The following is a 27,109-nucleotide window of genomic DNA, read 5'->3' on the forward strand; positions in this document are numbered from 1 at the left end:
TGTCCATATATGAAATGCCTGAAGAACCCCACACACTTAACCAATTACTTCTATGTTAACAGAAACTCTCTAAGTACAGTTTTTCCCACTTTATGTCACTTTTACTAAAATCCAATATGGCTGCCGGCAGAGAGAGACCGCACTTTACATTCTTTATTACCTTTCAAACAAAAACAAATTCATGAAATTCGGTCAAAATTTACTCGATATATTGTCAAAATACTCCACGTTCACTGTTCGGCCGAGTAGCCGGATAAGAGCTCACTCCAAGAGACCTAGCTCACGCTACGGTGAACCTAATTTCATAAACTTTTTTTTCCCTGATTGGTACAGTCAATACATATCTAACAAAGCGAAAGTAGACGAAATATGTTCGAAACTTTTTTTTTGTCGATCGGTATTGTAAATATCTTTCATTTGATGTATCATTAACGAGTATAGCGTTTAAATGTCCGGAGATATCTTCGAAAAACCGTAAAGCACTTATTGGGCCAGGAGGGTTCGATCCAAAATCACTCATCTTCGAACTTATCCTGTCTTTTGACATTACCAAACGGAAAAAAAAGAATTTTCAAAATCGGATGCGTTTTACTTAAGTTAGAGAACCCACAGACAGACGGACATTTTTTTTCGCTGATTTGGCATCTATGGACTACAATAGGTTTCCCCTTACTCAGGGAAACCTATAAGACCCCAGTACGGGTCTAAAAATTCCGTCAACTTAATGTTGACTGTTGAAGTTTATCCCGAAAGTCCAGAAATGAAAAAAACACTCTTGATATCATAAACCAAGAAATATTGTTGACCACGAGGGGGTGACCAGATCTTTGGAAACAACCCATCACCACAATAATATTCAGAAAATGGAACAGAAATAGTTCTAGAGCAGAAAGTGGGTCGGTAGAAAATATTTTATGAACTGATTATCAATTGATATCAATACCTTCCATTTTAGAACTTAGAACTACATTTGGGTATGCCTCGATGATATGAGCTGAAATATTACACTCATTTGACCTCTCATTCAAAACGTTTTTTTTCAAGCAGGTGAAGTTCACTTTAAAAAAAAATTCTCACATTTACGAGTATCACAGAAAATCTTATTTGACAAGTGAACAACTCACTCTTCTTTGATTCCATTGTTAAATGTTTCGTTCAAAAAATTGAAACAGATTCCAAATACACTTCTTCGTTTTACTTTGCGTACATATAATACAGCAAACAATCATGACCGTCATACAGTTTTGTTGAATGGCCGGATTAGTTATTAAATTCTAGCAATGCTTTTTCCTTCTACCCAAAAATTATTTAATGTTGTTATTCCTATGATTTTGAATAATGTACCAGAGGATGCACTTACCTAGTAATACCCATTGTAGTATCATGTTTACATGAGGTGGCTTTTGTATTACCTTTGTGAATAAAATGCTTAATCCTCATTATTGAATGAGAGGTAAACATAAAATTAAGAGATTTATGTTGTCATTGTTGTAATAACGTGGCATTATTGGAATTCATAACTCGCTTCATGGATATGAGCAATGCAGTGATGAAAATGGTACACATCAATATGTTGTGTGGTATGTACGTACATGCAATTCCTTTTGATCAGTAGATAATAGAAATGGGGTTTTCAATCTTTCATTTCTCACGCAAACGATGTTTACAATTGAGGCGTTAATAGCGTTGTAACCAAAAACAATCATGTCATAAATAACGATCCACTTATCGTCGTAGCAATATAATATATCAATCGAGGCACAAATAGGAGGAAATTCATTATGTAGATAAGCCATATAGAACCGATAGTGCTAGAAGCAAAACTTCTTACTGTACGTGTTGATAAATCCTTTTTCTGTACTCGCTAATTTCAAATCAATTTGAATGAAATTATAAATTAAATTTATTTGAAAAAACATCTATTCTAAAAGACTATTAACGTAAACCGAACAAAATGCAATGTTTTGTAAATATATAACAGCAATTCCGAAATTCCTTAGCTTACATGAGCCGCATAAATAAAAACATTGTTGACATTACTCAAGGTCTTTTACCTCGATTAATTTTTTTCCCTATATACGCACAGCACACACACCTGAAAAGCTGCTGAACCATCTCTCTTATCAAATGCAACAATCTTTCCGAATTGTTAGTTCACCAAGATTTTCAGTGCATTGAATCATATTGGTTGACGAAACATTGTTGACTTTATTCAAGTCATAAATTTTGTTAGAATTAAACAATTAATTGTAGTTTTTGGTCACACTATGAATTTCCACAATCTATACTGGTTGTTAAATCGTAGACTAATTGCACTATAAGCGTTTTGCTGTTCCACGAGAATTTGTGTATCTAATTTGAACACAAAAATTTATTCACAAAAGATGATAATAATTTAAATATTTTCATCTAATATAACGTAATCTCAATGTAATGCATAGAGTGTGTAATACGTTTGCATTTAACACTTCACTTAGCATAAATACGAGCTCTAATTGCTAATATAAAACACGTGTACTAAGTGCATTTTCATTGTTCTGTCTGCTGATTTCAATTGTTTTGTCCCATGTAGAAGTTCTTCGCAGATATTACTCAACGACGTCTCTTTGGCGGAGTAAATTATTTTCAGGATTTTCTTTTATTAAATTGAATCAAAGCATATGTGCGAGTGCATACTTTCGCAACAATAAACTTTTTTTTTTCCTCTGTGCAATTCGTTGAACGTAAAACTATAAAGTGAAAAATTGCAGAGAGATATGAAAGACCATCAAACCATACATAGTTTCGAGCAGAATGAATGTAACAAAAAAGGTGTTGAGACCGATAATGGATTTTAAGACTGTTCAACAGCGAAAATCAGCGGGAAGCCCTTTTTATGTGTGTCTGAATTGAATGAAATGATATTATTAGTGAAATGGATTTTTAATGCGATATTTTGGGAACCGTATTTTCAATGACATGAGATTATCGCTCTTTTGTACGTATTATATATGCGTTGTTGACAATGTTTGGGCATCGAATGAGCATCGTGAGAGTTTTCGGTTGGTTTATTTAAAAAATCACTAGGCTTCGGGAGGACGTTGTACTTACATGGTTGTTACATGTATTTTTTAGTGCTCGTGTCTTCGATTCGATTCTCTTACCATGTAATAGTATATTACTTCCGAGGTTCCAAGTTGTGTATTTGATAAGTGGGGTGTTACAGCCCGACCCGAAGGGGAGGGCTGTATTCCCCACTTGTCAAATAACAACTTGGAACCTCGTAAGTACAATGCTTTACGTGATTAGGCAATATAAATGAAAATGAAACATGCCGTAACGCGTAAAACCTTATAATCTATTTTCATTTCAATTTTCATGATTAACACGGAGAGGTGACACTTTTACACGGTCAATAACATCAGGAACGATAATATCGTCTAAAAAAGGATATTATTAGGGAACGTTAGCCAAACGGCCGCTAACTCGAAATTCAACGGTAAAGTGAGCGATGACACTAAATTCGCACTGGGAAAAGCGTTACCGATGGTTCTTAAATTTTTCACACAGTACGATAATATCGTCTAAAATGTTAAATTTTAAAATATTGTCTGGACGCATCGTTTTCTTGACGATATTATCGTTTTTTGAACGTCCAGACAATATTTTAAAATTTAATTTTTTTGACGATATTACGACCTTGGTAAAAAAAATTCGAACGATAAGATCATTTTTGTCTAAAAAACGATAATGTCGTTCCTGACGTCCCGTCAGCATTCCACATTTGTCTTATGTGAACGGTTTTTACGGTTGACAATGTCGATAACAGATGATAGGAGTTCATAGGAGTTGAATTTAAAAAAAAAAGATAATTTCTGGAGCTAAGAAATCTCCTAATTTTCTTTGCACGCAAAGGACACTTAAAATCAAATTGTAAATTTAAAGTGGACGCTTTAAGAGAAAAGAAATTTTCCAGAGGTCTGAAATTTGAGAATTTACAGACATTCGCTAACATTCAATCTGCAATCAGATGACTCTAACAGCGACATTTTCAGTATTTTCTATCTATTATTATTATTTAACTCCAACTCACAAAATAGGCTTCTCGGGACAATACTTTTTAGTTAATATGTGATATACTCCGGTGTAAGAAATAAATGAAGTCAACATGTAATTTCTACAATGATTTTTTAACTCAACGAAACACTGGTCGATGATTCTGTATACATAAAAGCACCAGAATTTTAAATTTGTATTGCAAATGAGTTTGCAATAGTATTCTACAAACGAGCAATGGTAAATTTTGCTGACAAAGCAAAGAATTGCAATTTGTTTTCTGCAGTGTTGTTCATTTAAAATCGTTTCGCAAAGTAGTTCAAGGATTTTTCGACTCTGAGTGTATTTTTCAACAGAACAACAACAAATCCACTCTTCGATTTAGAAACGAATTTCGACATTCGAAAATTATTGAATAGAGTTGTGGTTCATAAAAATTATTAAAGTAAAACGCATTTTTCCGGAGGAAATAGTTCATCCGATGTAGCATAAACACAGCGATTATAGATAATTCATCTCTGGAAAAAAAATTGTTTGAATTTAGTTTTGATAAAAAAAAACTCCACAAAATCCATTGAATAAAAGAAGAAAATAAAAACAATTTTTATATAATTTTGTAATAATATTTAATACCTTTTCATCGTATTTTTTTACATAGAATTTGTTTTGCTTGTTATCAGATTTAAACAATAGACCTTAATCTAAACAAATAAAAAAAAAACTTTTTTTAGCGTTTTTTTACATAATAAGTTTTGTTGTTTCATCGACAATTTTATGTTTCGTTTAACATTATAGATTTTCAATGTAAAATTACACTACAAAGATTTGTCGTTATTTTTGTTACAGTTACACAAAACAAAAAAAATCTTTTTTTCCATTTGGGTACAAAATACGAAATATTTTCATTTTTTTATATAAATACTTTTTTTGTCAAACGATTTTGTAACTTCATTTTTATTCATTTTTTTTTCTTCCAAACTCTTTAAGCATATAAATTTCCGTAGTACTTCCTCTCTCGATATCTACTGTATTTCCTATGTTTGTTTTTTTACTGTCTTGCTGTGTTCTTTTCGTATTTCTAGTTTTTCTCTTTTGTTACAAATTAGTCATTTAGATTAATTTAAAAAAAATCGATTTTATAATTTAATTAATTTACATTATGCATTTTTTTGTACATTAACAACATTGTTTGTACAGTTTCTAGTCGTGGATTTTCTTTGCTTTCCGTGGTTTACATCTGTAGACGGTCGGGCTAATGGGTTAAATGAAGAGGACTAAAGAAATTAAGGGAAAATCAAATGCTACCAATGTTGTCTAGCAGTCTTTGAGCAATCTTTTATTAATTTGTTTCTAATTTACCACTTTAAGCTTTCACATATGGAAAGCAAATCATTAGCAGAAATATCGAGTCTGTTACTTATTTTTGTCTAAACATTCGGAACAGGTCTAATGTCTATTACTTCATTTGTTATAAATCCTCTATGGTTTTAACATACATTTTTCTATATAGAACTGCATTAGCCAGAGCTCTTTGCTTATTTTTGACGTTGCTTCCGATGACAGATGGTATAGGAGTCTGTGAAACATTATCAATTGTCCTGAGAATTGTTGAGAACCTCATATTCTTGGAGTTGCACACAGAACCTCATATTATTCTTAGAGAACAAGAAATTATTTTTGTCATATTTTTACATTGTAACTTCGACTCTATATTTTTGTCTAATATGATTCTTAAAGCTTTTTTGGTGGGACGTTGGTGGATTCCTAGCCTTCCACCAAAAATATCCGGCCTTGATTCCCGATGATGTCAAGGTTTTCTCAACAAAAAGTTGAACAAAGAAACATCATTAAGGTTTGCCCGAGCTTTTTTCCCTTGCATGTTTCTCTAATTTGATTTGTTGTCAAAATGAAACAGACTCTCCTTTAATAACAAATAGTTTTGAAATCTCTCGCTTTGCTTTGAACGTATTAAACCTGTACTCCGAATTATGAATTCTTGAGGCTACAAATTCGTTGAGTAGGAGTTTAACTGAACTATGAAAAAATCACTTTTAATTCAAAAGAAAACTGATATTTCAGAATACGACGAGTCAGGCCTGATCTGGCACTATTTGGTGGAAAGTGCTGTCTGGGATACCAAAAGGAAGGAAGGTCACGATATATAATCACATTTTAGAAACTGAAAACGCTAATCTTTAATATATGTTACTACTTTTGTTCAAAGTATCACGTAGTGTTCGAAACAAAATCTTCTACTTCACGTGTTTTAGTATACGTTTTGATATAAATAAGAGACCTAACATGCGTTCATTGCTCATTTTTTGCCATCGTTGCCGATAACAGATGACTATCCAGGATAGTTTACCCGTTGTACTTTCTTTGAAAATGTCTGGCATAAGTAAGAAATGATTCAAAATACTTTTTTTACCCAACATCCAATATTTTAAATTTTATCCTTTTAATGCGAAACGTTGAGAAAATAATATTTTTGAAGAGCGTCAATGACACGACACGTGAGTTCGCAGATAGGTCAACGGTGATATTTCGTCTAAATTTATTTATAGCAAAAAAAGAGACAAATAAAAACTGTACAAATTCACCACAAAGTTACATTATTTTACAAACATTTTTCAATTGTTTTTTATACATTCACATCAATAAAATTTATTAGTTAACTATACACATCCCGTCCAGTCCATATTCACATTCTGTTTATGTCATTAAATTAAATTTTTTTAAAGAGGGAGAATAATTTTTTTTAAACAAAATAAATAGAAAAAGTAAGAAAAAATGTTCCATCCATTTACAACGAAACACAAATAATAAAAAATAATAGAGACTCGCGTCACGCCCGTGCGGACACGATTTTGTTGATCAACAACTTAATATTGGATTGAAAATATTTTTTAAATTTATCTCTTGCGTTTCTCCAAATGGAAAATCAATTTTTCACTTCAAATTCCATTATTTTCCGGTCAGTTTTTCAATTTTTGTAGTTCTCGATATCTCAATGTCGATTTCAAAATATAAAAAAATAATTAAAAATCAAATTGTTCATAATAAAGTTCATTATAATATTATTGCACAGCGCTGTTTATCATATAAATTAATAGTTTACTACACAATTGTTTTAATTAATAAACTCCAAGTGATAAACACAAATTCAATTTTTGCTTCTTCTTCATTAAATTAATTAATTATTTTTAAATGAGATCATTCAAAAATATTCAAATAATTTGCCAATTTTATTTTTCTTATTTTTTTTCTCTGAATTTAATTTTCCACTTTTCTTTATTCCATTTTCCAACACACTCTTCTTCGTCACACAATATTTTTCGTTTACAAAAAGAAAAAGAAATTAAATTTAATTAAAAAAAGAAACCTTACTTTGGATCATCCATAAATTCTTATATGTTACACTGGGTAAGTTTGTCCTAGACCACTGGTGAATATTCCCTTCATTATGAGGAAATGATGTGTCTATGTGTTGTACTAATCCAGTCATGATGTTAAACGGCTGGCCAGACCCTGTAATCAAATGATAAAATAAAATTAATGAATTGAATATGACATGTAGAAAATTACGAGGAAAACTGGTTTCGAAATTTTAAATAGCTACTTTAGGGATAAGGTGGGACGTCTATCTGCTTGCTACCGTTTACGCAAAAACAATTTTCTCGAAAGTCACGACCCGTCGAGAGTTATCGCTATCAGATACTTTTGAATCCTTGATAGTAATAACTCCTCATCAGTAATCCAGAGTATTTCCTGTAGAATTTTAAGCCCTCAAGGTCAACAAATTCTTCATAGCTAATTTCAATGAACTTGAAATCATGAAGACGTTACCGCTACTTTCTTACAGGGTAGCTCTCATTGAACTTTCTTCGGTCTCTCATCCGCAGACATACACCAATCAGATCAAAACCAAAATACGAGTAAAATTTCAAATAAAAATCCACAAGACAATACCTACGTTAGTAATGACGGATTCGTTTCTGGTTGATACCAATATTGAGGTACATAGCCACCCATTTGTGCATGTGATTGTGGCGGTGCATGAGGTGGTTGAGGTGTCATTTGTGGAGGCTTATGATCACCCCAATGTGGTTTCTGTTCCCATGGAGCTTGACTGGGCGGACTTAAACCTATCGATAAACGTTAAGCAATTACAAATCCGTTCCATTCACTTTTAACAAATATTTAAGTAAACAATTACCAGGTGATAATTCAGATACAGGTGTACTTGATGGTGTTGGACTATGTCCTGGAGGTAGAAAATGTGAAGGTGATCCACTACTTGAACCATTGCCTTGTCCACCTGTAAAATCAACAAATTCGTTTCGTTACACTCTGACATTACATTCAATTAGCAATAAAAACAATTTACCTGGATGCATTGACTGATGGTTCGGACTGTGTGAACCGGGCGTTGGAGCTCCCAACGGTAGACCGCCACCGACGCCAGGACCTTGGGCGGCTTTCATCATCTTCTTGTACTTCGACCGTCGATTTTGGAACCAAATCTTCACCTGTAATTGGAAAAGAGATTTCTTTGAAATTTACAATAAATTATAAAGTTTTCCTTGAATAGACACTGACTAGACTAGACATCCGTTGATGATGTCATACCTCAAAAACAACGATTAATTCTAGTAAACAGAACTATTTAGGGAGAGGTAAAAGTCAATCAATCTAGGAGAATCTGTAAGAGTTCTTTAGAAAAGATAGGACAGACCGAAATTATCCGCTAAAAATGATTTTGCAATCAAATCTGAACCTGCAATAAAACGTGAAACACAACTTGAATTGTATATGTACATAATGTGCTGAACGTATATTATATGCAAGTAGAGGCATTAATGTAAAATGATTAATTTGTTACAAGGTCTTCGAAACAACGGAATAATTTAAAGATCTAAAGATTATACACTACGTAAGTAACGAAAAAATGTGGTGGAACTGAAACTCACGTTTTATATGAAAATTGAAATGTCTGTGTCTAAAATGTAAGATTTTTTTTTAGAAAAATTCTTAGCTCTACGTTGACTTGCTGGTATTAGCTTGACGAAGCTTATGCATGTATAATTAACTGCAACAATATTGTTTCATGTCTGTGTAGTGTAGTATAGCTTTTTATCTGTGTCACACAGGAAATATGTAGGAACTGACATTCAAATTTTTTTATTGAATTTATATATTGGTTAACAGATTGGGTTTTTACAAACCTATCATAAAAATATACCAATCCAAGGAAAATTTGTGCAAACGAATGAACAGATATCGATGATCTAGTTTCTATTATGATTTTAGTTAATTATCCTCTACAATTGGGTCCAGTACATACAACCTAAAGTAGATTAATTTAATTTTTGAAAATTTGAAATAAGATTGAATTGAACTACCCGTTCGTTGTGTAATTAATTTTCCAGTAAAGATTTTAAATCAGATTGAATTTCAATAATCTCATCTGTTAAAGATAACGACAGCAACGACAAAAAATAAGCGATGACCTGCAGTAAACATAGTCTACTTATTCGAAAATCCATGTTAAAACGAATGAAGTAAAAGATGGTTATATCAAAAACCAGCTGATTATACTAATAAATGAAGTATTAGATGTGACACTTGTCATTTATAAAAGATGAATAGGTTCCGTATTCTCAATACTCAACAAACTATTTTTTTTTTAATTTTCGCCTAGGAAAATTACTTTTAAGAGTCCACCGACAGAGTTTCAGACCATCAGTCATAAAAATGTAAAACATTTTTGAATAAATTTTACTCTCAGAAAGAACCAATATGAACATATACATACGAAATCATCATTTTAAAGACTAGTTGTGTAGTATTAACAATTCTCAACTAGTCGTGGGAGCATTCACACAAAACAGTTGAATCTAGTTCTTCATTTGTTAAGCCAAATTTATATCCGATCGTATGTTCAAGAACTCGTTTCCCAAAAATTCAGTTAGACTTAAATTCGAAATTAGATTGAAATATTTCTTAACTCGAGCTCTAATGCAGTGGGAGTGGGACTAATCTCAAGAAAAAAAAATCAGCAAAAACTGAAGTACACGATAAACGTTAGGTCCAAATAAGAATGTAAGATCAAGTGCATAACATTATTTATGATCTTTCAGTCTTGTTGCATACTCATACTCACAACAAAAAAAAAGTTTTTTCTCTTAAAAAAAACTCACAAACCTGTATATAAAAACCGAAATGAAAAAAAAATAAAGTAAAAAAATGTTGTTTCACTATAAATCATGAGCTCGCTAAAATGATAAAGCTGAAGAAGTATAATATGAAGAGAAAAAAAAAACTTGATTGATTGCATAAAAATCTCATTTGACGAGATATTTAACATATTTATGAGGTTTTGCATCGTATCGTCATTTCATATCGATCCAATACCACCACTATCTTGTCCATGAATCTATAGTTGAATTATAGATTTTTGTTTTGTGTGTAAATAAGGCCTATCGACTTTTCCAATTTGGATATTATGAACATATCCGAACGGTTCACTATTAAATCGGATTGTTCGCACGATAAAGATGCATATTAGATATTATGTGCATGCGTTTTTGCTGCTTAACATATAAATTGTCTTGTCGTACTTTTTTTTGAATTGCTGACTAATTTGTCAATTACTAAGTATGTCGCTACACACAACCTGTATTAGAAAAAAAAAATTGTTCGAGACTTTCCTCTTACATTGTCTATTGCATCAATGTGGAGGCGAGCTTGCAGCGTTGTTATCATATGGTTATACAGTACACAAATTTGTGCTAAACGTTTCCACAACAGTAGACATATTGTTATATTAATCAGACTCTAACGTGGTTTGATTTTTTAATCAATTTTGTTCTTGCAACAATAGAGTTACACTTCCTACGCTCATTGAATTTAGTTGAGGAATTGATGTTATTAAGATGAAATTCGTTTGTGAGAAAGTTTTTCGAGAGGAAAAGTTTAACGCATATGTATATGATGACGAGATCCTATAAGAATTTGATTTCGATGGCTTTATACCACGGCCTCTTTCTGTGAAAATACTTCAGCGAATCATCTTCACCCTATTGAATTTTTGTGAACGAACTATTCTTTGAGTAAATAAGAGAAAATTGTGAGAAAAAGTTTTAAACATAGATTGGACCTAACATCGGTAATCTGGCTCCCATGACAGGTCGCGACCTCTCAAACGATATTCATTTGATTGTCATTGTTCACTGTTTTCATTAGGAAGAACTAACCAGGAGTGAATCATTAATTTCCATTAAAGGCATCGGATCGAATTGCATAGAAACGATTTTCTTATGCCTTCATCGATATGGCAATGCGAGCGCACATTTTCAATATCTTCAATAACTCAAATTGCATCTGAGGCAGTGAAAACGTGTAGAAACGCAAGTTATTTGATCCAAATGTACCAACCCATAACTCGAATAACTGTGACTAAATACGTACAGTATCAACAAAACCGTACGCATTTTTGTGAATATAACCCAAAACAGACTGAAATCCAAATGAAAATAAAAATGTCAAAGTATAAATGTGAGCATATTCGATCTCGCTAAAAAATATATAAACGAAAAATATATGAAACACCTTTTATAACATCAAAAATTGGAAAAGAAGTGCACAATTTATACGCAATAAACGAAAGAGCAACAGTGGATATTACATTTTATATGTATATATGTCGAAGAAGGAATACAAACAGAAAAAAGAAAATATAATCAACAGCCGAGAGCTCTACCAAAGACAGTAAGGGAATCACAAAATTCCAATAGGACATAGTTCGGCTCAGATGAAACAAATGCATCGTAACAATTGAAAGGTAAAAAAATGAGGTGAAAAATTATATAAAACGTAGATATAGCGTCGGATAAGATCAAACAAATTGCAGGATTTCATTACGATTTTCACGCTACTGAGACTGGAGTTTGCGGCCACAAAAGCTGTACTGGATTGTACGTACGGTACAAAACATTTTTGTGCGTTTTTATCAGAAACATACAAAAAAGCAAAAAAAAAAAACTGAAACGCAAACAAAAAAATATTCAAGCGAGAATTGTACAATTGAATATTACTCTTACAGTCCACAAACAGCGCAAGTAGTTTTTCCCAAGCACATTTTTATAAATAAAAATCGTAATGTTTTGCCTGATAAAATTGTAGATTTTTTTTTACACAATTTTGTATGAGCAACAACAACGAAAAAAAAAAGTTGCACAAGTAACTATATGCGAAATGCTTGAATGAACGACGTGATCGCAGAAAGTCAGACCGGTGACATATCAAGGAAACCAAATGTATGACATCCCGGCTTTCAAGAAAATTGTAGTTGTGTGTTGCTGTTTGTTGATTTTTTTTTTCGTATTACACTGCAGATATGCACATTGTAATACAAGTTGTTCGGTTTTTTTTTGCGCTCTTTTCAGTGCAATTTTTTTTTTCACGAGCGACTTATGAATTTTCATAAATTATTTATTTGATTTTCATTTTAATGATTTAATTTATTTTATTTCGCGGAACGGTCTGTGTATATTAATTGCATTTATCACTAGTCTACTATAAATTCTATTGATATTCTCTGGGCTTACGTATACATGACATTATGAATGGAAATAGAGAAAGATTTTTAACTGGAAATCGATGTCGTCGGTGCTTTTGAAAGTATAGCGATATTATTCCAGCTACGACTGAAGTCTGAACACTTTATTTATTACCAATATCAATGGAAATTTTTTTTTTGCCACATAGATCATCATCAATACTCAAATATAGTTGTCGGATATAACACTTATAAGACACAGCCTCTTCGGCGCGGCGGTGCGTTCACTGTTTTATTTTCGTTTTACCGTTAAATATAAATTTCATGATAATATTGATCAGCTGCTTGAGAAAAGAAAACAATAAAAATTTTACAAATTAGCAACTAGCTCCGCAGGGAATCGTTTTTGAGAACACAGACATCACTTACTCGCGATATGTTTTCCCAAACGGACAAATCTTCGTGTTTGAACCGTTGATGCATTAAAAGTGAAAACAATACCACATCCTTAACATTCTTTGGGCATTTTGTGCAAATATACAAATGTTTAAAAAGTTAAATGTTTTGTTTTCCATTTCGCATTTTTTTAAATTTTTTTTCTTTCATTTAAAACATCCATCCATTTGTGTACACAACATTCATATGTTAATTTACAATAAGATTTATAGTGCAATCAGGTAAAAGGGCAGGTTGTTAACAACATGAGTGCATTTTATATGACTGTATTTGTATTACATTCAATTTATTTGCGCCTGAACCAGAAAATTATTTGCTGGTAAAACACCGTGCATATAATCTGTTCTTATGGCTATAATATCGAGCCAGGGAGATCTCTCTCTCCCTGAAGGTACTTTACAAATGAATATAAATATAAATCTAGTTACTGTTCGGTTCGCGTATATTGTTTTATTGTGGAAATTGCAGCAAAATTCATTAAATTAAATAGTTTTTGAACAACTTATTTTACTAACAGAAAATTGCTTGAGTTAAAATTGTTAATTTGAAATTAGATTGGGAAATGGAATTAAACGACAAACGAAGAGAAAGATTTTTTTATTTTGTTTGGATGTTTCTAATGGAATAACATATTTTCAAATGATTTGGATGGAAACTTTTGTTTCGAACGTGTAAGCCCCATTACTAAAAACTCAAAAAATATAATAAAAATTACGAATGTCATTCAGTCATAAAGGCTGTGTGTCTCATGTCAACCAAAAAACTGTTTATTTTCCTATTCAACAAAAAAAAAATCAAATTCAATACAAAGGCTATTTTTTGTGTGAGTTTTAAAGTTATTTTTTTAACTGTAGATATCAAAATGTGATTATTATTTGTCTTTTTAAAAAAGTTTTTTTTTTTTCAAACAAAAGACACAATCATAAAAATATCAACAAAAAAATGAAACTAATAAAAATCATACACGAAATCACATCACCCATCATAAAAGCGAAATTCATGAAACGGAAAAGCTTCGTCGAAATCTACGGTAAATAGAGGAAAAATTTGCTGTGACTCTTTTTTTCGTTGTGTGTTCAACAGCATTTTTTTCTGATGGCAATTATTGTTAATTTTATTGTATTTTTAGCGCCCATCAAAGTGTGACAGTTTTTTTTTTCATTTCTATAAAAAATTATATTATTTTAAAAATAAGATTTTTTGTTTGTAAGTCTCATGAACATATGAACATACCATTGTATTCGTCACATACATTTCGTTTGTAATTACTTAATAAAAAGAGAAATATTTTGCAGATATGAAATTGGTTGATTTTTCTTTCAAATTTCGGAGAATTTCTAACAAAAAGATCCATTAAAATTTTACAAGAAGAATATATTGTGAGAGAATGTAATTACGACAAAAAGAATGTGAGTAAAATTATTTGGTCGCACTGAGTTTGACACACAGATTGGAATTGTTTAAAAGTACGTTAACTTAACACTCAAATTTGCATTAAAAATATGCGTAAGAAGGGTGTTCAAAGTTCCATAAAATAGAAGACGTATTTCTGTACGAGCCTTTTCTACATAAACAGAACTACCCAAGCTTTCGAAAGCTTTAACGCAACATATAAAATTTTTGTTTTGTTCGTCGATTAATGTACTTTCAACGCATTTTTTTAGATCGTTTATGATCATATTAGCTTTATTGCACAATGTTAGCTATTATATCCATATCAAGATCAGCATCGGTTTCGGTCGAATAATTTAAATTATTTTAAATAGTTGTTATTAAACGATAGGAACGATATCAGGAATTATATCGACCTTCAACGACATCGTACAAACCTTGTTGTTTCTTACTATAATGATTAAATTGAACCACAAAATCACCTGCATCCCCTTTTTTATTCACCAATAGTTCTCAAAGCCTCAATTTTCTTTGCATTCCTCTTTCGACCACATGAGATTTCCGATGAAAATAAAGCTTTGATTTTATACATTCTGGCAAAAAAACATTATGACTTTTCTTATGTTGGCTCTGTCATTTGATCTTTTACAAACAGCAAGTGAATCGTCATGCAATCATGAAATCTGTTACTTCTTTCGTTGGAATCATTGCCTAGTATTGAAACCAAAATCTGGTACTTCATTCCTTTTAACATACATTTTGTAAGTCAATTAATTGACCTTATGTTTTCTTCTAGCTATTAGCTTTGTTTGTATGCTCGATTATTTATACATCTTCAAATTTACATCAAATAGGAAATTGTGGCTCTCTCCTGTGAAACACATCTAAGAAGTAACCAAAAAATTTGTCTGGGCAAGTTCAAATGTCAACCAAACATTAATACTCAGCTGGATGATCGTCATGCAAGTTAATAATTGAACCTCATGCGTTCTCCTAACTACTAGCTTGACCATGCAAATTAAAATGTCTGTTACTAATCTACGGTTGTAGTTTCTAGATTTCTAGAAACACAAAACTTAACCAAAGACATTTACTCTAATGTTCCAATCACGTCACATCTACAGTGCAAAAGGAAGTCAGGCAGCACTTGATGGAAAACTCTATACCTTCAACTTTCAGCTGAAAAGCACATAATATAAATCAAACATACATCACAAATAGATAAGTGTAATAAATAAACGTCGACTTGAAGTGAAAATATGGAATGAGATCTGTAAATGCAACAAGCAGCACAGAAAAAATGACATTTTAATTTCGTTATACCTGATACCAGCGTTAGTTTTACTATATAATATTGTTCGCTCGGTTCGATGTGTATTAGTTGTTTGTATTTCTTTTCCACACCATGCATGTTAGATGATTGTACATACAGCCAATTTAATTTAATGTATGAAACGTTTGTACTCTCGGGTTTTTATTTTTAAACTCTTCATCAAGAAACATGAACTATTCAGCTGTATGTATATACGAACATTTTACCAGCATAACTTTCAAATTGTAACGCACTTTTCAACGTGTCTGATTTCTCTGTATGGTGTATAGATACCATTTAGCAGCATGCATTTTCCATGAAGAAAATCTGTTGCATTATCTTTGCATTATTATTGTTATTATGCAAATTAGAAATTCTTTGGAAATTTTAAAATGTTCGTACAAACACAAAACCGGGAGCCAATTTTGAATGAGATAATTCTCAGGTAAACTTTTGTACAAATGAACAAATAAATTATCATTTTGATATCTCCACAGCTACAGTGCAAAACCACAAAATGATACCATTCAACTATCGTATTACCTATCCGACATTCTATTTTATTTTTTTATTATTTTATGATACCGAGATACAGTAACCTCATCTAAGTCAATTTTATGTTAACATATTCAGAATAAATCTAAACGACAACGAAGTGCTCAACTTGGCAAACACTTGAATACCCAGAAGAAACACTTCAGAAATCACTTTAATGGACAGTTAGGTTTTCTTTTATTGACCCGACACAACACAGAGATTACACAGAAAAAAGGGTAACAGCAACCGTGCAACGCATACGATCATATTGATGTTACGCGGGTCTCTACATATATAATACATTATATTGATGTAATGTTCTTCATTCAACCCATAATATACATACTAATGGAGCAGTAAATTTTATTACTTAAATTTATTGTTGAAACAGCATTTGTTGTAATGTGACTGTTCATTTTTATATAGTTTTATTAAAAAGTATTTCAAATGAAACATTGTCATGGTTAAAGGTTACACTCTAAATAACTTCTGAGTCACCATAGTGTGTACACATTTACGTGCGTAATGATTAAAACTTACTCAGAGATAAACAACAAATGTTTGCTGTTGATGTTCAAGCTTTAAAATGCATACGGCATTTGTTTCGAATGAAACTTTTGTTTTGCTGCTTACGTAATTATTGAATTTCGCGAATTGATAATTACGTAAGTTCAATGCTCATGATGATGCACTTATACAAAAACACCAATTGCTTCATACGTATCAGAAAATGAAAAGAATTTGTTCTTAGAAACCGTAGCATAAATATACATAAAAATACAGACTGCTTCAGTGGATACAATATAGGGAAGTTTCCGTCATGCAATGATATTTTTGACAAGTTGTCAACCAAGAATCTACGCAAGCAGCTAACGTGAACTTAACATTAAAAATAAAATTGTAAAAAATAAAAATTATCAAAATATTTACAACAGTGCATATTTCTCGCATGATAAGTCTTGCGTAACATAAAAACACACATCGCCGTTGTAAGATAATTTATTTATTTTTTATGTAGAAAAAAAAAACATTGAGAAAATGCTTTTTTATTAATATTTTTTGTAAGGTCTTTAAATGCTCGATTTTTATTATTAACTGCGCTATGTTTTGATGCACGTGTTAAGGTGCCTCTCCATCATCAACAGAAAATATACAGTTTTCTCATAAAAACAAATCCATTTTGAAGGAGTGAGAAGGTGGCGGCATTTTTAATTGATGCAAAAGAATTATGGTCTCGTAGAGATTTTGTCCAGCACAGTGTAAACATTGGAACCCAGACGTAGATAAAAAATGTCTCATCTCTTCTTTATCAAAGCACAGTATTGCGGTATGTTTAGATTTATCAGTTTGGGACGATCATTTAAGATCTCGAAACACAGATCTGTTGATCCTTTGTTTCCATTCCCGGTCATCATGTAAATCATGGTAGCCTTCCTGTTGCCGATAGGAACCTGTCTAAGATGTCAGGTCCTATTGCAGCAATTTCCGAAGGAACCACCTCGTAGTCTCCGAGCATCCTGCGTCTTAGTTGAAGAAATTTGGGGCAGTCACATATCAAGTGTGCACCCGTTTCTTCTTCTAGGTCGCAGGAACATCTCGGAGTGTCCGAAAGCCTCAACTTATTCATGTGCCGATTCAGCCCGCAATGTCCCGTAATCGCTCCTACTACTCTTCTAATGCGATTTCGGTCCATTTTGAGCAAATCTTTGGCCCATTTTTTGTTAGGCTTAGGGAAGAAGCATTTCGTGTGAACGCCTCCGTTATACGCTTCCCAGCGTTCTGCGTGTTTACGCTTAACCCAGTCTTCCAGTGCTCTTTTACACTCTGACTAGGGAATCGGAAGGTACGGTTCTGGCCCGTTTGCCTGAGCCTTCTTTGGCCAGCTTATCTGCTTCCTCATTTCCCTCCACGCCGGAATGTCCTGGTACCCAGACCAAATTGATCCGATTGCTCAGACCAAGAAGGTTCAGGTATTCCTTACATTCCTTCACCAGCTTGGAGGTGACTACGGGCGATACGAGTGCCTTGATCATTCCTATATTGTCAAGACATATAAGGACCTCTTCGCCTTGCGTCCCTATAGGCAGAGTTTCATGTGCTCCCATGAGTGCCGCATAAAGCTCCGCCTGAGGTACGCTGGCGATCTCAACCAGGTGGAAGGAATTGCCTAGCCCCGTTTCGGGGGCATACACTCCAGCTCCTGTTCCATTTGGCGGTATGTTAACGCTTTCATGAGCCAGAATTTAAATTTAATTCAAATGTGCTTGCAAGAAGAAAATTTCAAGTGGTGTGACGTAGAGAGTAGATTTAAAATGAAAAAAAGTGATTTGTTAAAGTTTTACACAACAACCACGACTTTTGATATATGTTTCATATCATATTGGATTTTACCTTATACCTTAACTTCTCACAAATGCAAAACATAGGAACCAGTCCAGTTAACGAATCTATTCCTTCTTTTGATTGAAGGATTTTCGGCAGATTGATACAGTCGGAGAAAAATAGATTTCGGGATCTTAAGAGACATCATCTTTTTCATCGTTTTTCTGTATTCTCTCATTTCGCATGTTATTTCAATGGCAATTGAGAGAATTAGAAAATTGATGTCATATATTACTATAAGAAAACATTGGTCAGAGCTCAACGTTTATTTTGATCGTCTCTGCCGATAACATATGACCTGACGTAATGTAGAGACACGTTCATTCTATTCATTGTTTTTTACCTTAATTGAAGGTACAGATCAAACAATTTCTAAATTAATTCATTTACTGCATTTACTTCAATGTATTATTGATAATGAAATCGATGCCTCGATTGAAACCCAATTAATTACAATTAATAAATGCGTTTCAACTCTAATTTTCATCATACATTAAAACAAAACAAAAAAATTCGTTTCAATTAATTTAATTAATTTATTTATTTTCTACATGAAATTGCAATGTGTGCATTACCAAATCATAACGGAAAGCTTGAGTACAAAATACAAAATAATATTAACGTAATTTGATTTCCTTTACATGGAACTCTCAGAAACGTTAGGGCTAGATAATACCGTTCTCTGTAAAAACCTAGGTTGGTAGAACGCAAGTTCACAAATGAATTCATGATCGTTGAAATGATATAATCATGGGGATAGATTTTGTGGTGAAGCTATCAACGATAAACAATTGTGCAAGGTAGTTTCGAATTGAAGAGATGAGAAGACGAATAACAACGCAACGATTATAATATTTCTATTGTTGTTTTTTTCGTGAAAACAATTTTCTAAAAAATAAAATTATGTATAAATGAAGTGCGCTGCTCAATATGTCGATGGTTATGTGTGCACCGTTCCATGCAAAAGTTCCTTTACTCTTATGTATTACGTAATCCACCGACCGTGAATATTAAATATATTTTATATCATTTCCTATTTTTTTTTATTATTAAATATTATATTTGACTTTAGCTTTGCTGGTCTGGGTTTCCTACGTGGAACATACTTTTCTCATGCACGCATGTGAATTTGATATTAGGAATCACATTTTTATTTTCAAAACACTATACATTGTATGTTACTAATCGTGTACTGTAATGGGTTATATCTATCATTTAGCTGCGAAACATGCATTTGTGTGTATACATGATAAAGTAAAGTACGACGAAGAACAAAACAAAAATTATCCTTGACAAATAAAACCTAATCGAAGCTTATTTAAATAATTTATTCTCGATGTTCCGCTGATTGTTTTTTTTTTCATTCATTCATTCATTCTGTGCTCGCGGTTTATATAACTAACTATCTATAATTCAGTAAAAATGCAAACTGCATGCAAACGCATGCAATTTTTTTCTTCTATTGTTTAATAATAGTAAACACAGCGCTTAATGTATAAAAAAAACGAGGTAACATATTAAACATCATGAAAAAAGGTATTAATATTGAATAAAATTTTGTATTTTTTTCTCTATCTAAATGAAATTGAGGATACCCACGCATTGTACAATTTAATTTAAAATAAAAAAAAAAAATCTTGGAATAAAAACGAGATTTATGGGGTAGTTAGTTAATCGAGCGTTGGGTAATTAAACATGCTGAAAACAAGTTAGGTGAGTTAGTAAAGTTTAAAATGCAATTAATTTTGTGATATTGTTGAAACATTTCTATCATTAAAAAAGAATTGTTGATCAAATCTAAAAGCATCTAATTAGTTTATGTGTAGATTGCTCTGATATTTCGGTCAGTAGTGTTGCGAATCAAAACAGACTGAATAATAGATAGTGTCGCCAATATCAGTAAAAAAATTCTCAGAATCACTTGCAGTCGCTTCTCAAATGCAAAATTATAAATTCGGAATAGTTTCCGAAAATTTCAACCGATGGAAGATATATGTTTTCACAGGCTATTTTCTATCGATTAATAGTTATTTCTAGGGTGGATCGATTAAAAAATTGTAATTTTTATCCAAAAAGCATATAAGTGTTCCACGACTGTCAGAGCCCAGCGATCATTTTCTAGAAGTTTTTTTTTTAATTTTTAGTTTTAAGGATGGCACCTGAGCCATTTTTCAGTAGACTATTATTTACTTGTTAGGGATTTTACGAGCATTTATAGTGGGAAAAAAAACAGTTTTATACACTTTTCGGCCCTTCAAAGTATAATTTTTTGTCTGCTCGAAAAATTGCTCAACTTTTAATCTTGGACAGAAAATGCATCATCACCTAGGTCAAATTAACACATAATTTCATGAGGAACACAACAAAAGAGTTTATGAAAATTGGATGTCAAATGTGAAGAAATTTTGCATTTTATTGTTAGTGCATCCGAAAATCTTTATGAACTTTATAAAGTTGTCTTTACCTCACAATACCTCACATGCCATTGCTAGGGTGATTTTCTTTGCCCAACTTTATTCTACTCCCAAAGAAAATTACACTTTGTTTTAAAACCGAAAATTACCTAGATTTTGCGTAATTTAGTTTTTTAAATTAAATTTTGAAAAATTGGTGTATTTTAGAGGCATACCGTAGAACCATTTCCTGATTAGAATAATATTTTTCTTCCTGTAGTACCAAAACCGTCACATTCACTCACCAAATTTAGTACCGAAAGAGCAACATTCTCCCCTACTATTTTCTCTCAATTTTCATTCCCGCTTATGTCATTTTCGATCCTATCTTTATTCTTTCCCAAATGTGTCAAGTTGTTGTATGTACGCGAATGTAATGTTTTTAGTGTTTTGTGACAATGCATTCATAAGGATTGCTTTCAGCATTCATACGGACTGCTTTCGGCATTCATTCGGATGTCTTTCGGCATTCCTACAGATTGCTTATTTTTCAACATTTGTGAGAATACATGCAAACGGAACGGACTTCTTTAGGCATTCATACGGATTACTTTCGGCATTAATATGGAATGCTTTTGCACCGGTATGTTGTTCAGTTTTGTTGTTATGTTTTGTTCGGAATGTGACTTTGGTACTCCAGGAAGAAAAATAGTATACAAACCACGGATCAAAAAGGTGTGTTTTAGACCACGGTGGTGAAAACGTCCAGGGATGGAGCGACGCGAAGCGGGTCTAAACCACACCTTTTTGATCCTTGGTATGTAACATACTATTTCGTCTTTTAAAAACAACTTCTAAAAATTTCTTTCCCCATTCAAAGAAATTATTCACTTCAAATAGGATCTGGTCCACCGATCAATACGTAATTGATTCATATGTTTGTCACAACTGCTAAACTACTAGCAAAGTACAACGAGTTAAACATAGACAATAATTAGAGCCACAACAAGACGCTTCCTGGTTATTTAAAAGTACAATCAGTATTTATCTTCATTACAAACGAAGGTAAAATGAACAAGAACACAAACTACATGAGCTTTACAGCTCAATTTATAGTTTATTTCGGTTAAGAAATTCGAAAAAGATAAGGATTGTCTGGCTGATTTTTCCGATTCGTATCCGGACACTTAAATGTTACGAATTCAGTCTCCCAATATAACCAGTTATAAATCCAAAACGACTTTGTCCAAACAATACTCGTTGCAATCAGCTACGATTATCGGTGTAAATACCCACATTTTTAATCCAAAGTCGATAATATCATGACACAGAAAACGACATGTCATATGAGTCTACGTACGACATCTTCGCGTAATTTTTGACTATACCAAGAAAAGCATATAAATCGGGTAATCGTCCTAATCTTTTCAATGAATATGCAAGAGTGGACAAAAATAATCGAAAATGAGATTAATTTAAAATGAAAGATTAAGTGGCAGCAGTTTTAAAGTTATCAAAATAAATTTAAGATAACAAGTATGGCGAGAAGATGATGAGTATAAAAATTGAATTGATACACTCGAAATTTTGATTCACAATCATGAAGTTGTTAATAGTGTTACTCGCAGTGGTTGCTGGTGCTTTAGGTATATTTAAAGGAAATTTTCGTTCAACATTGCAATAAAAAGATAATTTCAATTTTAAGCTGCCAACATACGAGGGAAGAGTCATAATGGATTACGATCTATACTCGTTGAACAAGGTGTAATCCGCTCAAAAGAATTTAGACGTCGTGATATTGGCACACGAATTGTAGGAGGCAATCCTGGAGATATCAACCAAATCCCATATATTATTGCCTTGCATGTATAAACAAAATCAATTAGAAAATGACGACAACACTGCTAAACTAAAACTTTGTTCATTAGGAAATCGGATGGGGTCAAATCTGTGGCGGAGTTATTATTACTGCTACTCGAGCTTTAACTGCAGCCCATTGTACAGAATGGTTCCCCGAATATCCGCTAGAAGTCCAGGCTGGTTCAAATAACATTCACACAGGTGGACAAAGAGTGCTTGTTACCGCTGCCATCGATCATCCGCAATACGATGATTGGACATTAGACAATGACATCTCAGTTCTATATCTAGCTGGAGCACTGAATTTAGCACTTCCCGGTATAGCTACAATTGCAATGCCAGCACAAGGAGCCGGGACGGCCGTTGGTACATCTGCAAGAGTATCTGGTTGGGGTGCTTTATACGAAGGCCATCCAGGCGTAGACTATTTGCGTTATGTATTCGTACCTGTTATATCCAATGCAGATTGTAACGCACTGAACGGTGGAGGTATTACAGCAGGCATGATTTGTGCAGGTTTTCCCGAGGGTAATGTTGATTAGAGTTTTAAACTTTGAGAACGTAAAATGAACGCGGTTTTTGGTCATTTAGGTGGTCGAGACGCATGTCAAGGCGATTCAGGTGGTCCATTGACAGCTGGCAATCAAGTTATCGGTGTTGTTTCCTGGGTAAGAACTTAGCTCAAATTATAAGAGACGAGATTTCCTGACATTTAAATATATTCTAGGGATGGGGATGTGCTAGACCAAATTCCCCGGGAGTGTACGCTCGAGTTTCATATTACAGAAACTGGATCGATAGTAATCTATAGACAAGTTGAATGTATTGTGTTTCTATTTGTTTTTCGTTTGTTTTACTCCGTGAAAGAAATTGAAAAATAAATGGGTTCTTGACTGCAAACAACATTAATTTGAAAGAATTGATCGATAATATAGAGCCCCGTCACTCGCTTAGTTAAATTTGTGTAAAAAGCGAAAGACTAGTGCTCATTTTAAGCAATCCATTCTGTTCAAATTCTCACACATTCTATCGAACATCTGGTTAACTTCGTACCTTAATTAAGACCATCAAATTTAAAAGAGCCCAAAGTACATTAAAACAAATAATAGGAAATTGAGGGACGAGGCTTTTAAGTTCAATCAATTTTCGGTTTGTTTATTATTTTAATACATAATTTGGTTAATTTGAGCCATAATCACAACAATATTTCATCATTGTAATAAATTCAACTCTAAATTGTAGAACGTTTAGACAGTTAATTGCACTACACAATTACTTTCGTTTTAATACAAACATGCTGCCCACAACTATTCAACCGATACATTCAATTGCTTCTTCAATATATCGCAACGTCGCAGCGTCTCACAGTAGTATAGACCTAAAAATTAAACATGTCACATCCTTTTATAAACGGCAAGCGTGAGAAGTAAAATCATCAAATCTATTACTTCTTTTGATATACGTTTTACGAACTGATTATACAAAGTCTTCCGTTTCACTGACTTTACTATACATCTTCCCGTATAAGAAGGCATCAATTAGAAGTATTTGCTTATTTATGCTGTCGTCATGTAGTCGATAACAGATGATTAAGTAAATACGTCCATTATGTTGTTTTTTTTAAGCTTTAAAGCTCACAGTTACAGTTAATAGTAGTATAGAGAAGTAGGAACTAAGGGGAGAAGCTTCAAATTTTCCACAACACTGTCAACATTATTTGCAATTTTCTTTTGGCCCTCCGAATGTCTAATACCACAGCACTTCTCCTAGCATTAATATAGAAAAAATTTGGAGGCTGATGACCAGTATCGTAATAGTCTTTGCATTCCTTTCGTACAGACAAGAGTCTGGGTTTCATCATGTGAGTTAAAATAGACAAAACATGCAAGTGCACACGTTTAAATATATCAAAATTTGGTGGCTTTTTGACGTTTGACAAGCGAGTGTTATTGCTAGGAGCAGCGCTATGCTAAGACCTATCGTTTTGTAAATGATATGAATCAGTAAGAAATTTAAAAATTATCAACAACTTGTCTAACTTTATTTAATGCGGCAATGTAGCTGCTACATCGTCATTCTTCTTCAACGAAAAATATGATCTCATTATTTCAATAATTATGACCGTATGCATTAGTAATCTTAATTGCATTCTTGGAATGAGGAACCTTCCGTCATCACAAAAGCAAACCTGTAATAGAAAATTCAAGAAGTTTTTAGCAGCACAGTTCGTCTCTCTTTCGATATATTCTCCGTTCAACCTATTGACTTTTAATGTGGAAAATTCATTCTTCGGAAATTATACGCATCTACCAACCTTAGATAGATAGATAGAATAAGTGGGTGGCTTTTACGCCTGCACCTAAGCCTCAGATGGGCCTGTTGTGCGTACCCACGGTCGTTTATATTCTTTTAGTCTTGTTTAGAAATTTGAGGATGTTTGATGGAGCGATACTCCATATCGAGGTGTACTTGGTTACGTATGAACCTAGATACTGTGATCGAGCCATAATGTATGCTGGGCATTCGCAAAGAAAGTGTTCTGTGCTTTCGATTTCACCACACTTTTCGCAGTGTGGATCGTCTGCCACCCCAATTGTGTGGAGATGTTTCTTTAGAGAATTGTGACCTGTAAGTATGCCGGCAAGTCTTCTGAGGTTATTCCGATCGAGTGACAGGCAGTATTTCGAATTTTTGTTGTTTATTCTGATCGATATTTTTGCCTGTCTGGCAAAGTCTAGGGTATTCCAATAATTATTGAATTCTTTGGTTTTACTGTTCAGAATGAGCCGATTAAGTGTTGAGAATGATAAGGCCATTGCTGGCTCAGGTCCTATGAAAGGTGTACTAGAAGCTAATCTTGCTAGTTCATCTGCTTTTTCGTTACCAGCGACATTCGTGTGCCCTGGAACCCAAATAAGTGACACTTGGTGTTTTCCAGATAGTTCTTCTAGAGTATCGCGACATTCAAGGACTATTGAAGATGAAAATTTAAAGCCGCTAATCGCTTTAATTGCACCTTGACTGTCTGAGCAAATATTTATGGGTGAGACATTAGCTTCGTGGTTATTAATTATTTCTCTGCAGCATTCCATGATTCCAGTAATTTCTGTAGTGAATACTGTTAAAAAATTTCCTAGTGACACGGATATTTCTTTAGCTATGCTAGGGCAAAATATTCCCGACCCGGTTAGATCGTCCTTTTTTGATCCATCAGTGAACCACGAGAAGTGATTGTGTGCAATTGCATTCGGGGTATCCCAGAAACTACGATCCGGTATATTTACTTTAAATGATTTTTCGAATCTGTAAGTTGGGATGATTAAGTCGCAGGGCATATTGACTTCAGGTATTTGTTGGGACATGGCTGACCACAACTTAGTGTGCCCGAAATTGGCATCATTGATCAAGAGTTCAGACTGTTTGAACCTTAAAAGGGACGACTTGGCAAGAGACTTGATGTGAATATGTAGCGGTTCTATGTTCAATAGTGCTTCGAGTGCTGCTGTTGGGGTAGTTTTCATGGCGGAAGTGATTCCAATTAATGCTAATCTTTGTAATTTACTCAGTTGGGTTTGAACAGATTTCACTTCGCATCTGGGCCACCAGACTACTGCTCCATAACATAGTCTTGGTCTTACTATGGCTGTGTAAATCCAATGGAGTACTTTGGGGCTAATCCCCCAGTCATTGCCAAATAATCTGCGACATTGCCATAGGGATGCTACCGCTTTTTTAATGACGTATTCTGAATGGATGATCCAGTATAGTTTTGAGTCTAATATGACGCCCAAAAATTTTACAAATTCGGAAAAATCGATTTCCTTGCCAAAAAATTTGGGTTTTTTGAGTCCTGTAACCTTCCTTTTACGAGTGAATAATATCAGTCTCGTTTTATCTGGGTTCGCTGATTGCTCCCTACTATGACACCAGGATTCAACTAGTTTTAGTGCTGATTGCATCAAGTTTGACAGGGTCGAGATGCAGATTCCTACTAGGAGAATTGCGAGGTCATCGGCAAAGCTTTGAGAGTAAAAGCCAGCATTATTAAGTAAAGATAGTAAGCTGTCTTTAACCAAACAGTATAGTAAAGGCGGTAGAATACCCCCTTGAGGACAGCCTTTGCTTACGAAAACGCTTACTTTGGCAGTATTAAGGTAGGAGGATACAATTCGATCCCTAAGC

General features: G+C 33.3%; 2 protein-coding genes across 6 annotated transcripts in view; one reads left to right on the top strand and one right to left on the bottom strand.

The window, feature by feature from the left end:
• Positions 1–4,902: 4,902 nt before the first annotated feature.
• Positions 4,903–27,109, bottom strand: part of LOC119079675 (homeotic protein distal-less) — a 55,031-nt gene continuing 32,824 nt past the window's right edge. For 2 of the 5 annotated variants that reach the window (XM_037187731.1, XM_037187729.1), the window contains exons 4-7: positions 8,423–8,564; positions 8,252–8,353; positions 8,009–8,180; positions 4,903–7,563 (exon numbers count right to left, since the gene is read on the bottom strand). In XM_037187731.1, coding sequence (XP_037043626.1) covers positions 7,545–7,563; positions 8,009–8,180; positions 8,252–8,353; positions 8,423–8,564 — 435 coding nt within the window. In that variant the 3' untranslated portion in view covers positions 4,903–7,544. Of the gene's footprint in view, positions 7,564–8,004; positions 8,181–8,251; positions 8,363–8,422; positions 8,565–27,109 lie in introns of all 5 variants that reach the window. The other 3 variants (XM_037187732.1, XM_037187730.1, XM_037187727.1) reach the window with 2 other exon arrangements.
• Positions 22,591–23,832, top strand: LOC119079676 (trypsin alpha-3-like). The gene is made up of 5 exons (XM_037187734.1): positions 22,591–22,713; positions 22,773–22,933; positions 22,996–23,455; positions 23,519–23,595; positions 23,655–23,832. Exons 1-5 carry the CDS (start codon positions 22,668–22,670, stop codon positions 23,736–23,738), a joined length of 828 nt encoding a protein of 275 aa, XP_037043629.1. The 5' UTR covers positions 22,591–22,667; the 3' UTR covers positions 23,739–23,832.

This window comes from Bradysia coprophila, unplaced genomic scaffold (assembly GCF_014529535.1).
Source record: "Bradysia coprophila strain Holo2 unplaced genomic scaffold, BU_Bcop_v1 contig_324, whole genome shotgun sequence".
NCBI classification, from domain to species: domain Eukaryota; kingdom Metazoa; phylum Arthropoda; class Insecta; order Diptera; family Sciaridae; genus Bradysia; species Bradysia coprophila.